This window comes from Myotis yumanensis, unplaced genomic scaffold (genome assembly GCF_028538775.1).
Source record: "Myotis yumanensis isolate MYYU_CA2020_CCGP unplaced genomic scaffold, mMyoYum1.0.hap1 SCAF_8, whole genome shotgun sequence".
In the NCBI taxonomy this organism is placed as follows: Eukaryota; Metazoa; Chordata; class Mammalia; order Chiroptera; family Vespertilionidae; genus Myotis; species Myotis yumanensis.
Genome location: NW_027223759.1, coordinates 71,216,683 through 71,230,554, shown reverse-complemented (window position 1 = coordinate 71,230,554; position 13,872 = coordinate 71,216,683). Strand labels below are relative to the sequence as shown.

General features: G+C 38.1%; 1 protein-coding gene across 1 annotated transcript in view; it reads right to left on the bottom strand.

Annotated features, from left to right (window-relative positions):
• The window catches only part of LRP1B (LDL receptor related protein 1B), a 1,706,338-nt gene that overhangs the window by 66,489 nt on the left and 1,625,977 nt on the right, over positions 1–13,872 (bottom strand). The window contains exon 84 of the mRNA XM_070423500.1: positions 5,610–5,771. Coding sequence (XP_070279601.1) covers positions 5,610–5,771 — 162 coding nt within the window. The remainder of the gene's footprint in view (positions 1–5,609; positions 5,772–13,872) is intronic.

The following is a 13,872-nucleotide window of genomic DNA, read 5'->3' as shown; positions in this document are numbered from 1 at the left end:
TACATAATAACTTGTTTCATTTTCAGAATCACACAAAGGGCTGTAAGCCATCTGAGGACAGGAACTCTCTCTCACACCACTGCTTCCTCAGTGATTAACCTAGTGATAGGCTTATTGTAAACAGCAAAATATGTTCACTTACTGACTGGCCAATGGAATAAAATTGCTTTGGAAGGCAATGATAAAAATAATCCATCACATTATCACATACGATAGGCTCACATCTATATTTGATAACTTTTATAAGTTACTTGATAGACTATGGTTCTAATACCAGTTGCGAGAAATACTTTTGTATTACTGTCAGGTAGTTCTAATTTTATAAACTTGAGATGCTACTTAATGCCTGCCCTTATTGGAACCAGTGGGTGTTAGCCACGCAGGTACATTTCTAATAAACTGAGTTCTAATTGAAAGTATAATGGTTCCCCAAGCAGATCACTAGAGGACTTTGAAAATATCAATGACAGAACAGATTGCCATTTGATTTGAATACCTGGCTCTTAGACACAGATTGAATTGGCCCTCATTGTCCCTTTCGCCCTAATGTCATCATTATTTAATTACAAATAACCCTAGGTATTGTTGACCTCATAGTCAACTTCCAGATTTAAATGTAAAATGCCATGCTTTGTTTAAAAAAATGTATTCTAAGATTCCTTGTTCCAATATAGCATGAAATGGAGTTATAGTTGCTCTTGAACAGCTTAAAGAATATTTAATTTTACTGTTGCCATTATTTATCTCTGTCTCTCCTCCCTGGGAGCTGCTGTTAAAATTAATTTGCATTTCAGACCTCTAGATTTTATATTGCCATTAGGGTTGTGAAATGTTTTTACTCAGCACAACTAAGAACTGATGTTTTACCTCCCACTAATGGACCTTTAATTAGGCACTGTAATGAACCATTCTGTCATCCCTTCATTTATAGAGAGAGGTTTTGTATATGTAAGATACAATTTCGACAGAACACCAGGTCCATTGAACCTTGCCAGCTCACATATAATAGATCCTAAATTTATTATGCTTTTGTCAGCTTTTGGATTTATCATTTTAATGACACTGTCCACAGACTTATTTTGCTGCCAAAGAATAGCATCACCATACTTCAGGAATGTTTGTTGACATCTTGATCAACAACTCCTGGGGTCCAATTCTGACTATAATATCACTACTTCGGGACCTTGAGCAAGTTATTTAACCTCTGTCAAAGGATTAATTGGTTAATTTTAATAAGTGCTTTACAGTGAAAGGTGGAAAGTGCCATGACTGCTGATAGTGATAATAAAATTATAATGTAGGCTTTTACAACGCATTAAGCTTCTTCAGACTGTGATTCTGTTAAGTTGCCAAGTAAATATAAGTGGCTGAATTTATTCTTTTTAAGAATTCAAACTGCTATGATGATGGCCTCATAGTATTTTTAAAATTTATTTTTTTAAAAAAATGAAGATTATTGGATCCTGATTACATACAGCTTTTGTACATTGAATAGATTGTTCTTTTATTATCTTATCTCCAAACAACCCTCATTTGTTTATTTATGATTATTTTTTTTCTCATTTGCTTATCTGAAAAATGCCACTGCTGAGTGCAGTCTCAAGGAGGTAATCTGAGACGAGTCAGAATGACACAAATCACAATAATACCAGGTAAAAGTGTATAGAGCCAGAAAGAGGTAAAGAACCAGTGACTTTAAAATTAAGAAGAGAATGAGATTAATTCAACCTGAGGGCTAATGTGAACAACTTGTAAAAGGAAATGGTGTTTAAGGTGGAAAGAGATATACAGATAGGATTGGGATAGAGGGGTGAAGGTGAGTAGGAATCCAAAGAAGATGCATTTCAGAGGAAGAGAATAGCATGAGAAAGTCACAATGTCAAGGGAGTTGACATATAAAGAACGATGATCGGTATGGTTTTATTAGAATAAAAAAGAGGATGGAAAGATAGTTTGGATATTGATGACCATTTGCATTATTCAGGATAGTAGTTGGTACTGACCCCATTCAGGACTCTGAGAATAATGGAGCAAGAAAGAAAACTAAGCAAAGCTGTGAGTAGGAAACAGAAGTTGTGTTTGAATACTATGAGAGGAGCGAGAGGAGAGAGTCATGAGGACTGAGCCGCATGTGAGTGGGGTTCCATGCACATAAATTGACCGTATTTGCCAACTAAACTCCGATGGCCTGTGATGCATATAACTGAAGAGGTAAGTTGGGCAAGCAACATGAAAAAGGGCATTGGCTTAGGTTAGTAGCATCTATATTCGCCAAGAAGGGTCTGTCCTAATATGTAGAGAATGGACATATAGAAAAGGAAAGACAAATTTGGAACTGAAGTTACCTCTTTGTTGCTCAAGTAGCCCCCCTGTTGGAACATCAGATGCAAAATATTTGCTACTATGACTTATTCTCAAATAAGGTCCACGCACATACTGGTAACTTGATTCTTTGCTGTTCTGTTACTTTCTACAATGACAAGAGACCTAGCCCACTCTCAGTGAGGTCTTCAATGATATCAAACAATACAGAGACCACAAAGTTAAATAACTTTTAAGGGTGTGGTCCCTGGAGGTAGATTGTCTGGGTTTGAATCCTGGCTTTCCCAATTACTAACACTGTCACCTTCAGGAGGCTCTTTATGCCTCCTCAGTCACCTCCTCTGTGAAATGGGAACAAAAGCAATACTGTGTTCATTAGCTAAATTAAATGAATTGATCAATTAATGCAAAAAAAAAGTATTACGAGAGTTCCTGGATATAAAAAGGTCCCAGTAAATGTGATTGAGATGAAAAACCATTTTAAAAAAATTAATAGACATAAGATAAACTATGGTAGAGGAGTTTTCAGGTGAGAATATCAGGTTAATATAGAAATGAGTCACGCTGTCAAATAGACATTTAAGTATAAAAATCTGCTACTCAAAAGCTAGGTTTAACTGGATACATAAATTTGGAACTATTGATAGTTGGATGGTAAAAAAAGGCTATGCAATTAGTTGAAATTATCCAGTCAGTGGGTCTCATATTTAAAACATTTGGAAAACTTCAAATAATATAGATGTCCCATTATGGGCAAAGAGAATCAAAATCATAGGTGATGCTTGGGAAACTATATTTTAGCAATCTTCAACCTTCTTCATCTTGTGGCACACATGAACTAATTACTAAAATTCTGTGGCATATCAAAAAATATATTTTTGGCCCTAAGTGGTTTGGCTCAGTGAATAGTGTGTTGGCCTGTGGACTGAAAGGTCCCAGGTTCGATTCCAGTCAAGGGCATGTACCTTGGTTACGAGCACATCCCCAGTAGGGGGTGTGCAGGATGCAGCTGATTGATGTTTCTCTCATCGATGTTTCTAACTCACTATCCCTCTCTCTTCCTCTCTGTAAAAAATCAATAAAATATATTAAAAATATATATATATATATATTTTGCCCTAGCCAGTTTGGCTCAGTGGATGGAGTGTCGGCATGTGGACTGAAGGGTCCCAAGTTCGATTCTGGTCAAGGTCACATGCCCGGGGGCGGGGGGGGGGGTATTGGCTCGATCCCCAGTAGGGGGCATGCAGGAGGCAGCCAATCAATGATTCTCTTTCATCATTGATGTTTCTATCTCTCCCTCTCCCTTCCTCTCTGAAATCAATAAAAATATAAATATATATATATATATATATATTTGCCAATATATTTTATATTACTTTTTATTTTTTGCCAATCTGACAAAAAATAGGTATAATTTTGAATCATTCACAGCTATTGTGTTGGCTGTTGTCTTTTTTTTTTTTTCCAATTGGACAGTCTAAGGCAGTGGTTCTCAACCTTCTGGCCCTTTAAATACAGTTCCTCATGTTGTGCCCAAACCATAAAATTATTTTCATTGCTACTTCATAACTGTAATGTTGTTACTGTTATAAATCGTAATGTAAATATCTGATATACAGGATAGTCTTAGGCGACCCCTGTGAAATGGTCGTTCACCGCCAAAGGGGTCGTGACCCACAGGTTGAGAACCACTGATTTAAAGGAAAAGAGGTCAGAGCCCTTAAATAAATAGTCAGGTATTGCATGTTTCACTGGGTGAAAATCACTGCTATATTTTATTAAACCTGTTGAGGTCTTTCTAATGTGCAGATTTTAACAGAAGTCACAGGCTCAAGGAGTGGGTATCTATAATAATAAAAGGGTAATATGCTAATTAGATCAGATGTCCTTCTGACGAAGCCGGGGCAGGAGAGAAGCAGCCCGGGTCCCAGGTGCCTGCCAGTGGCCAGAGGGAAGCCGATGCAGGCAGGCAGGGGAAGGAAGGCCTACTCTTGCATGAATTTTTGTGCATCGGGCCTCTAGTTTTAGAATAAAAAGAAATATGAGGGCAGAGTCACAAGTAACATCAATATTTAAAGGTCAGGGGGAGAAGGAGGAATCAGCAAAAACAAACAAACAAACAAAAAAAAAACCCTGTGAAGAAACAGCCAGTAAAACTGGCATGAAAATAAGAGATCAGTAAAAAGAAAGACAAGCAAATTAAATGTTTTAAGGAGGAAATGATTAAGTGCTGACTATAGAGGTAAAATAGGAATTGAAAAATGACCACTGGGTATAAAAACATGAATAACACGAAAATAAATTACTTGACTTGATAAAATATGTTTCAGCAGAATAGTGAAGATAAAAAGCCAACAGAGATAGAGTCAAAAGAAAAATAGAGGAATTGGAGAATATAACAACTCTTAAAAGCCATGCTACTACTAAAAAAATGAGTAAATTAATAAAGTTGTAGCTAGAAAGGGATGTGATCACAAGGTAAGGTTTTTAAAGAAAAAAGTGAAAACCAGTTAGAAAGGAAAACATTGATAAAGTAAGAGGAAGGAGAGGCAGTGGTAAGAGATGTGTCCATGAGTAGCTACACGTAAATAGTGTCTGAGTGAGTAGTGTAGCATTAGACATAGCACAGGGTTCCTCTCCACGAGAAGGAAGACAGTGTGTGTGGGTATAGAATAAAGTAGGTTGAGGGTGTGGAGGTGGAAACTTGTGGCCATTCTCTTTAGACAGCTGTCTTCATCTGAGAGTAAAGTTGGGGAGCAGGTACTGGAGGTTTGAGGAGAAAGGAGAGAATATGACATAGACATTTAGGAGAGTCAATTGATTAGTGAAATACACTAAGAAGCCACAGTAAGTATCCATTTGAGATTAGTGATTAAAAAAAAAAAAAAAACTCAACTAAGACCAGTGTATATGATTATGTGTTTTCCTTCAGTTGCATTTAGCAACAGGGCACCAATTCAGGAAAGAGGGAACATTGGACTAAACCATGTCATGAATTTCCAGGAAAAACAACATAAGAGAAGAGGGAGCAAGGGAGTCGAGGAGGATACCAGGGAATGATTATAATGATAGACTATGGAACCTAAGCTGGAGAAGGAAAAAACAGACTCTTTAAGAGAAGGATGAAGAACAATGTAAAGAATTATTGGAGTTGAGGTGACTCAGGCTGAAACTGAAAAAAGGGGTGGCTGGAACTGAGATAATGTAGCAAATACAGTACAGGTAACAAGGAAGCTTCTTCATGTAAACATTAGTGCATGCTGCCTGGTGCGGCTCCCACTTACAGTCCTGGCATCTGTCCCCCGTGTGTTCAGGCGGGCAGTGGCAGTAAGGCTGGTTCCCAGCAGTCACACTGCAGGTCCCTTCGTTCTGACAAAAATCCTCACAGACCATCTTGCCACAGTTTGGTCCAGTGAATCCCAGTGCACAGCGGCAGGTGGGTCTCCCTATTGGAAAAAGGTAATAAAAAGGAAATTACTGAGCTGAAATGGTTTATTTTCATGGAGTCTTCACTAGATAAGAATTAGGACGCCAGAGTTTCCATCAAAGTTGGTCTCTTACTTAAATCTGTGACTTGAGGCAGTAATTTGACCTCTTTGGGTCCCAGTTTCCCAATGTTCCCATGATGCTTAGATTCGATGATAACTCAGGTTCACATCTGGCAAAATTAGCAGAGCTCATTTTATACCTAATTATATATACACAGAAATATTTTATGCTTTAAAGTGCTTTCATTATTCTCTGTATTACTCTTTCCTGGCCCATTTTGCCTTTTCAATTATGTTTGCTCTATTCATGTGGTAATGCAGATTGTATTGGCCATTAGAGGATAAGGCAGAGAAAATTATATTTCCCCGTGTTGATTCATGTACCAACTATTTCTGGATCTACATAAAATAGAGCTTAGACTTATTATAAATAAATATTTTAATAAATCTAAAGTGGACATGTCATCTATACTAATATTTATGAACGTTATTTTATTTGATTTAAATACACATACTGTGTTTAGATATAAGCACTTACACAGTCCTATTTTATTTCATTTTGATATTTTTCTTCATAGTAAGGACTGTCACTTCTGGTAAGATGATTTAGAAGTCTAATGTTAACAGTACACAATAGCAAATCTGATGGATCATCTTTAGATATTTTTCTTTATTTGCTCTGTGGGAACTAACATCGCAATGAAAGCTGAACAATCCTTTAAGGTGTTTTGAACATAACAGTTAACTGCTATATCAGGAATGAGTCTCTCTAACTGCCTGGACTGTCAAGAGCTGAGCAGAAAATTGAGTGCACAGCTAGCTCTGTAGATGTGGTGAACAAAACAAAATTAAATTAATGGCTATCATTTGTAAGGGGGAAAGAATGAGGTTTAGAAATTGTACAAATATAAAATAATAACATCAAATAGCATAAGAAAGAAATTCAGTTATAGATCTCAATGAACTAGAACTCAGAAAATGACACAGGGTTGCTAACATCAGAGACTATCCAAAAATCTCTCACTTTTGTAGAAATAAAGCATAGTTAGAGTGGCCAGAAAAATGCATGAATGCAATGCTTGAGGCTTGAGGTATGAAAGTGATATGTTTTCTTTATTGCCATAGATTCTATATTCTACAATGAAGGACAATTCTATGTTTTTACTTTTTTTTTTTTTAAAAGCATTCTTAGGTGAATAAAATGTCTCCAAATAAAACCTACCTGCATTTCCAAGAGAAGGAATAAATTGAAGTTTCACAATTTACTTATTTAGTTTACTTTGAAAGGGCTCCACACACTTAAACATGCTAGAAGCTATTGCTTCTCGATGAAGAAAATTATATACATTTTTATGTTGAGTAGTATTGCTTTAAAATTTATTTATAAATGACATTAATCTAGTGGCTAGATAAATTCCTATTAATAGGTTGATAAACAAGATAAATTTTATATACATTAAAAGCTGATTAACCTTGCATTTTTCATTACCAGAAAATGGCTTTAAAACTTGTAGATAAAGATTTTTCTTATAATGGTAGTGAATTTTCTAGTTGTTGATTACATACCTAGAAAATGTCTTCACTTAAACAAAAATAGGTGAAACATAAAGACACAAACAATAGAATAAATGGTGGTAGGAAGATAAAGAAAATAGTTATTGTTGGAGCACAGTAACCAGGGGAAATGAAAACCCTGAACAAAAGAAGGGATATCTCTTCATCTACGAGAACCAGTGAATGACTTACAGAGAAATAAAAACTACAAACAGGAACACGAATGCACAGGAGTTAAATGTGAAACACACAGTACAGAAAATACAGAAGAAATTGATTGCATTAGAACAAGTGCATACAGAGAACTGAAACATTGTAGATTTAAACTTTTCTACATTACTTTCCAGTTTATTATTCCTTTTTTTCCCCCACCACTCAGAGACACAACACCCTGCTTTCATCTCATCTACAGCTGTTTGGAAAGGAAGGCAGTGACCAGGTTGTCTCCCGCCCCCGCCCCCCGCTGGCATATGCCTACATCTGGCTGAATTATCTTTAAAAGGCTCCCATTCCTCTTCCTTTGAAGAGAAGATTTATTTTTGACACATAGAAATCTCTTTATATTCAGGGGGATGTTCTCTAACTTGAGAGAAACTGGGTGATGGTACAGCAGATCTTTTGTTTGCTGATGAGAAATGGACCATCTGTTGCAGAATTTTGTCATGGGCTCCATCTAATTTTTTCAAGACTGTCTCTGGGTACACCCTAACAAGTGCCACTGGGTTCATTTGGAAAGGTTTTTTAGGTGGCTGGATTTGATTTTGACATTTGAAAAGGAAACAGCATTAGTTACAATGACTAAGGCACAGCCGGGAGCTGGAGCGTTGACAGCCTTCAAGGGTAGCACAAGCAGGAAGAGCACTGATTGACCCAAGGAAGGAGGGTAGGAGCCATTTGCTAGCTCTAATAGTCTAGTTTCTATAGCATTTTTAGCTCAGACTGAGGAGTGTAAGTTGTCTGACTGTCAGTGTTTATAAACTATATGTGCCAATTACTGGTTGTGAGACCATGGGCAAATATCACCTCTCTGCTTATTTCCTTGTGTGTAAAGAGTGGATAGTAACAGTACCTACCTCATGAGTTATTGTGTGAAATTATATAGAATAAATGAGATAATATATGCAAAGCATTTTTAACCATGTTAGACGTATAGAAAGCACTGTTACATTTTAGATATGATTATTCTTATTTTACTGAGTGACATTCACCATTTATAGGCATGACTGACTGTGTCTACCAAGGTACTGTAACAATGTAGGAAAATCAATCTGAAAATGTTCTTAAGTTACACATTTTATGCCATTATTTATTTAAGATAAAATTAAATTTTAAATGTGTTTGCATTGTAGTGATGGGTTAGAGCAGAAATTCTCCATTAACTTTATTCTCAGACTGCAACATTTCAAACTTTGAAGGATGGTTCCTTCTCCTTTACCTTCTAAATATGCTTAATCCTACTCACACAATACACACATAACAAAAAAGCACACCTAATCTTTGTCATGTGCTTCTACTTGTACAACTTCAAATTTTGGTACATCCTTGAACTTTTTAAAAAGAAATCTACACTCACTGCTTCCAATTCTACGAATACATGACCAAACAACAACAACAACAACAACACACCAAAAACAAACAATCAAAAAAAGGTCATAAAGTCACATTCCAATCCCTCTCGGGGTTTATAGTTTTAATTTTTTTTAAATATACAAAATAATGTGTCTTAATTGGTTACTTCTCTTTGTTTTCTCAATAGAGAGGTCAGATTTTTCAATATGTACATATTGCTCCAGTAAGTTAATTTTCATTCCCTAGTGGTAAGAAAGGTTTAGAAATGAAGAAGTTAACATGTGGTGTTGTCTTTACTATATATTTATGTACTATTGCAATGTTTACCTCAAATCTCTTAGTCCATAAATCAATTAATTTCTTCTCAATTATTATTGTCCTCAAATTTTCTTCATAATTTTACGCTGATTAACAGATACCCTTGAAAATTCTACTCACTTGGCCTCTAAGACACTATTATTATTGACTTCCCTATCTTTTTTTCTATTCTTTTTTAAAAATACCGATTGTCTTTATGTTTACTCTTTCTGTCTCTCAAAGAAATGTTATTCCAAACTCTCTCTGGTGATATTATCCAACATTATGGCTTTAATAATTATCTCTGTATCTGAATACCTCTGACCCAATTTTCTGATTATGGGCTCATTCTCCATACTAAACTTCAGACCATATTGTATATTGTATATCTCTCACTGCTCAGTAAGTTCAACTCCTCCCACAATCCCCAAGAGATAAAAATTTTATCATGAACATTGTTCTCGGTGACACAGTGCTGGCAGTGGGCGGCAGTTGAGGTGCTGCCAGCCCCAAAGGGCTCGACAAGAGCGGGACCACAGTGGGATGGTGGAGTAGGTGAGCGAGCAGCACCAGGCCAAGGCGGGTGCGAGCGGGGACCCAATTGCCCTGCCAATCACCCTGCAGACAGCAACCAGTGGCGGTGGTGGGAGGTGGGGCCTCCACCGACTCCCAGGCATTGAGGGAGCCCGGTGAGGGGCCTGGCCCCGATTGATCGCCCCACAGGCGGGATGATGGAGCAGGTGAGGGGGTGGCACCAGGCCACAGCGGGGTGCCAGGCAGGGTTGCAAGGCTGGGAGCATGAGCTAGGGGCATGAGCTGGGGCCCAATACCCACAGGCCACCCTGAGGGACCCCACTCATGCATGGATTTGTGTACGGGGCCTCTAGTATTGTACCAGTATAATCCTTAGGATATGTTTGTATCAGTGACATTATTAAGTGAAAAGACATTAAAACTTTGAAAGGTTTATACCATGAACATTTTCTTCTGATAGTGACTTAAGAATACTGATGTCATCTATGTCTGACTAGGCTCCTCCTCCACTTCCTCATTCTCAATTATTTTTCTCCCTATTTTCCTCTTTTCTTTTTTATATGTCTGTGTGCATGTATATGCAAGACTAGTCTTCTGCCATTGGCTCATTATGTCTCCTATTTTTTTCTACTTGATTTGTTATAACTATAAAATCCTTTGTTACTTAGTTAATAATATGCAATGTTATTTTAATTTTATTTTCAATCACAGTGGACATTCAATATTAGTTTATATTAGTTTCAGGTGTATAGCATATAGCATAGTGGTTAAACAATCATATAAATGTGATTATAAAAGTGTTCCCTCTGATAGTTCAAGTACTCACCTGGCACCATACATAGTTATTACAATACTAGAGGGGGTGGTCCCTAGGCCTGGCTGGTGATCAGGGCCAATCAGGTTCCCTGCCTCCCCGCCTCCTCCTCCCCTCCCTCCTGCATGCCACCACCACACGGTTCCCCACCTCCCCATCTCCCTCCCTCCTCCTTCCCTCTCTGCCTGTGTCTGCCGCCACCCACTCCCGGTTCCCCAACCCAGCCCGGGGCCTGGGCAAACAGGGCCTGCCAGCCGGGGGGAGAGACATGGGGGAAGGACCCGGGAGATTCCCGGGAGGTTGGCCGCCAGCCCGAGGAGGGAGCCGGCTCAAGGAAGGAGCCAGCCCTCAGCCCCCTTGAGAAAGGGGCTGCGTCCACTGCCACCCACCTCCAGTTCCCTGCCCCAGCCTGGGGGCCTGCCGGACAGGGAGAGAGACCGAGAGCTTGCCTGGAAGGGACCAGGAGGTTGGCCAGCAGGCCCCATCAGCGATCGGGGCCTGCAGGCTGGAGGCAGCTCCTACATTGAGCATCTGCCCCCTGGTGGTCAGTGTACATCATAGCGACCTGTCATTCTGGTCGTCCGGTCATTCCATTGTAACAGTCGCTTAGGCTTTTATGTATATAGATTATTGACTATATTCCCGATTCTGCACTTTACAACTCTGTGACTAGTTTGTGACTACCAATTTGCACTTCTTAATCCCTTCAGCTTTTTCACTCAGCCCCCCAACCCTGCTCCCCTCTGGCAATCATCAGTTTATTTTCTGCATTTATGAGTCTATTTCTGTTTTGTGTTGTTTATTTTGTTCTTTAAGATTCCGCATAATCATATGGTATATGTCTTTCTCTGTTTGACTTATTTCACTTAGAATAATGCCCTCTAGGTCCATCCGTGTCACAAATGTACTACCACTTTTAAAAAATTTTTAACCTTACCAGAGGATATGTTTTTGTTGATTTTAGAATGAAAGAAACGGAGAGAGAGAGAGAGAGAGAGAGAGGGAGAGAGAGAGATGGGTTGCTGCCTGTATACACCTGACTAGGAATCAAACCCATGACCTTTTGTTGTACATGATGATTCTCCAACCAAATGAGCCACACCAGCCAGGGCATACCACCACTTTTTTTTAACTCATCTATTGATGGGCACTTGGGTTGCTTCCATATCTTCGCTATTGCAAATAACACTGCAATAAACATATGGGTACGTATATCTTTTCAATTTAGTGTTTTGAGTTACTTTGGATATATACCCAGAAGTGGAATTTCTGGGTCATAAGGCAGTTCCATTTTTAATTTTTTAGGAAAATTAAAATATCCACAGTGGCTGTACCAATCTGCATTCCCTCTAACAGTTCAAAAGGTTTCCCTTTTCTCCACATCCTCACCAGCACTTGTTGTTTGATTTATTTTATTTTTTAAAACATATTTCTATTGATTTCATAGACTAAGGGAGAGGGAAATAGAAACATGAATGATGAGGGAGAATCATTGATCAGCTGCCTCCTGCATGCCCCACACTGGGGATGGAGCCTGAAATCAAGGCATGTGCCCTGAATGGGAATTGAACCAGGGACCTCCTAGTTTACAGGGTGACACTCAACCACTGAGCCACGCCAGCTGATGATTAGTGACATTGAGAATCTTTTCATATGTCTATTGGCTCTCTGTACGTCATCTTTGGAGAAATGTCTATTCAGGTCCTCTGCCCATTTTTTAATGTCTTTGTTTGTTGTTTTTTGGTGTATAGTTGTGTGAGTTTTTAAATAAATTTTAGATATTAACCCCTTATTGCACATATCATTAGTGAATATATTCTTCCATTCAGTAGGCTGTCTTTTTGTTTTGTTAATGGTTTTCTTTGTTGCATGCTATCCTAAGTTTGCAATTTTTTGTTTTCAACTGAATATTTTCTTGGACTCTTATAAAGCAAGTAGGATTAAATACTCAGCTTTTAGCACTCTCTAAACATAAATATTATCAATGTTAAGAAAGCTAGGACGTCAAGCTCAATTTAAATTGAAAACACTGATTTACCTGAGAAAGGAGGTTTAGTCCCCCTCCAGAATGTCCCACCTTCTAGATTTTGCATGTCATTTAACTGGTTCCTTTAACACAGTATTTGTTGAAAAGTGAGTTCCACCCTGGAGCTTTGATCTGATGCAGGTTCAATTTTTTTTGAAAAGACTACTTCTTACATGGTGCTAAACTTCCTATTATATTAGAGGTTAGCTAACTATAGCTCATGCACCAAAACCAACCGTGTGTTTTGGTAACTAAACTTTCATTGGCACACAGTCACCCATTTATGTCTATGACGGCTTTCCCACTACACCTACAGAGATCCTGTGGCCCACAAAGCCCACGATGTTTACTATCTAGCCCTTTACATACAGTTTGCCAAGCCCTGAGTTATGGCATATTTGTTACTGTTAATCAATGGGTTCAGGGGAGTCTGCCTGCTCCCTGTTTTAAAGTGTCCCATCTCGTTTCTCAAGTAAATCAGTGCACAAAAAAGGGAGTGGAAGGTGCCCTTAAGGGGGAAAAATTAATGTTAATTCTGTTATATGTAATCCTGGCATGACAGTTATTTCTCAGCAATGAAGTTTTATAGGAGAAATAACGAGATGTCTGGGACTTACTTTGAATAAAATACTCTAGCAAACAAGTATATGGAGTGGATAGGTGGAGAATAGTTGAAACAATTAGATAAATGTTGATAATTATTGAAACTGGGCAATGGATATATGGGGGTTTATTATATTTTTATTTTCATTAAAATATTTATTATGCCCTGACTAGTGCGGCTTAGCTGATAGGAGACTAGTCCCATATACAAAAGGACATGGATTTGATTCCCAGCCCCAGTCTTGGTACTTGCAGGAGGCAGCCGATAAAAGTTTCTCTCTCATATTAATGTTTCTCTCTCTCTCTCTCTCTCTCTCTCTCTCTCTCTCTCTCTCTCCTTCTCTTCCCCATTCTCAAAAGTCAATGAAAAAAATGTCCTCAGGTAAGGAAAATAAATAAATTAATAAATTAATTTTAAAAATCAAAAACAGCCCTGATATAATAAAAAAATGAAAAAAAAGTAAAGATGGGCAGTTTAAATGTGTGCCCACCTTTATCAAGATGTTTAGGTTATTGTGTACTTTCTATCTTAGGTACAAATATGACTTGAGACACACCAGTATATATGTTTTGCCATCAGTTCCATGATGCTTTGAGGGTGTCTAAAAGTTTCTAGCATAACTTCTCTTTTAGGATACATTTTTGGGGCAGTCAAATTTGAT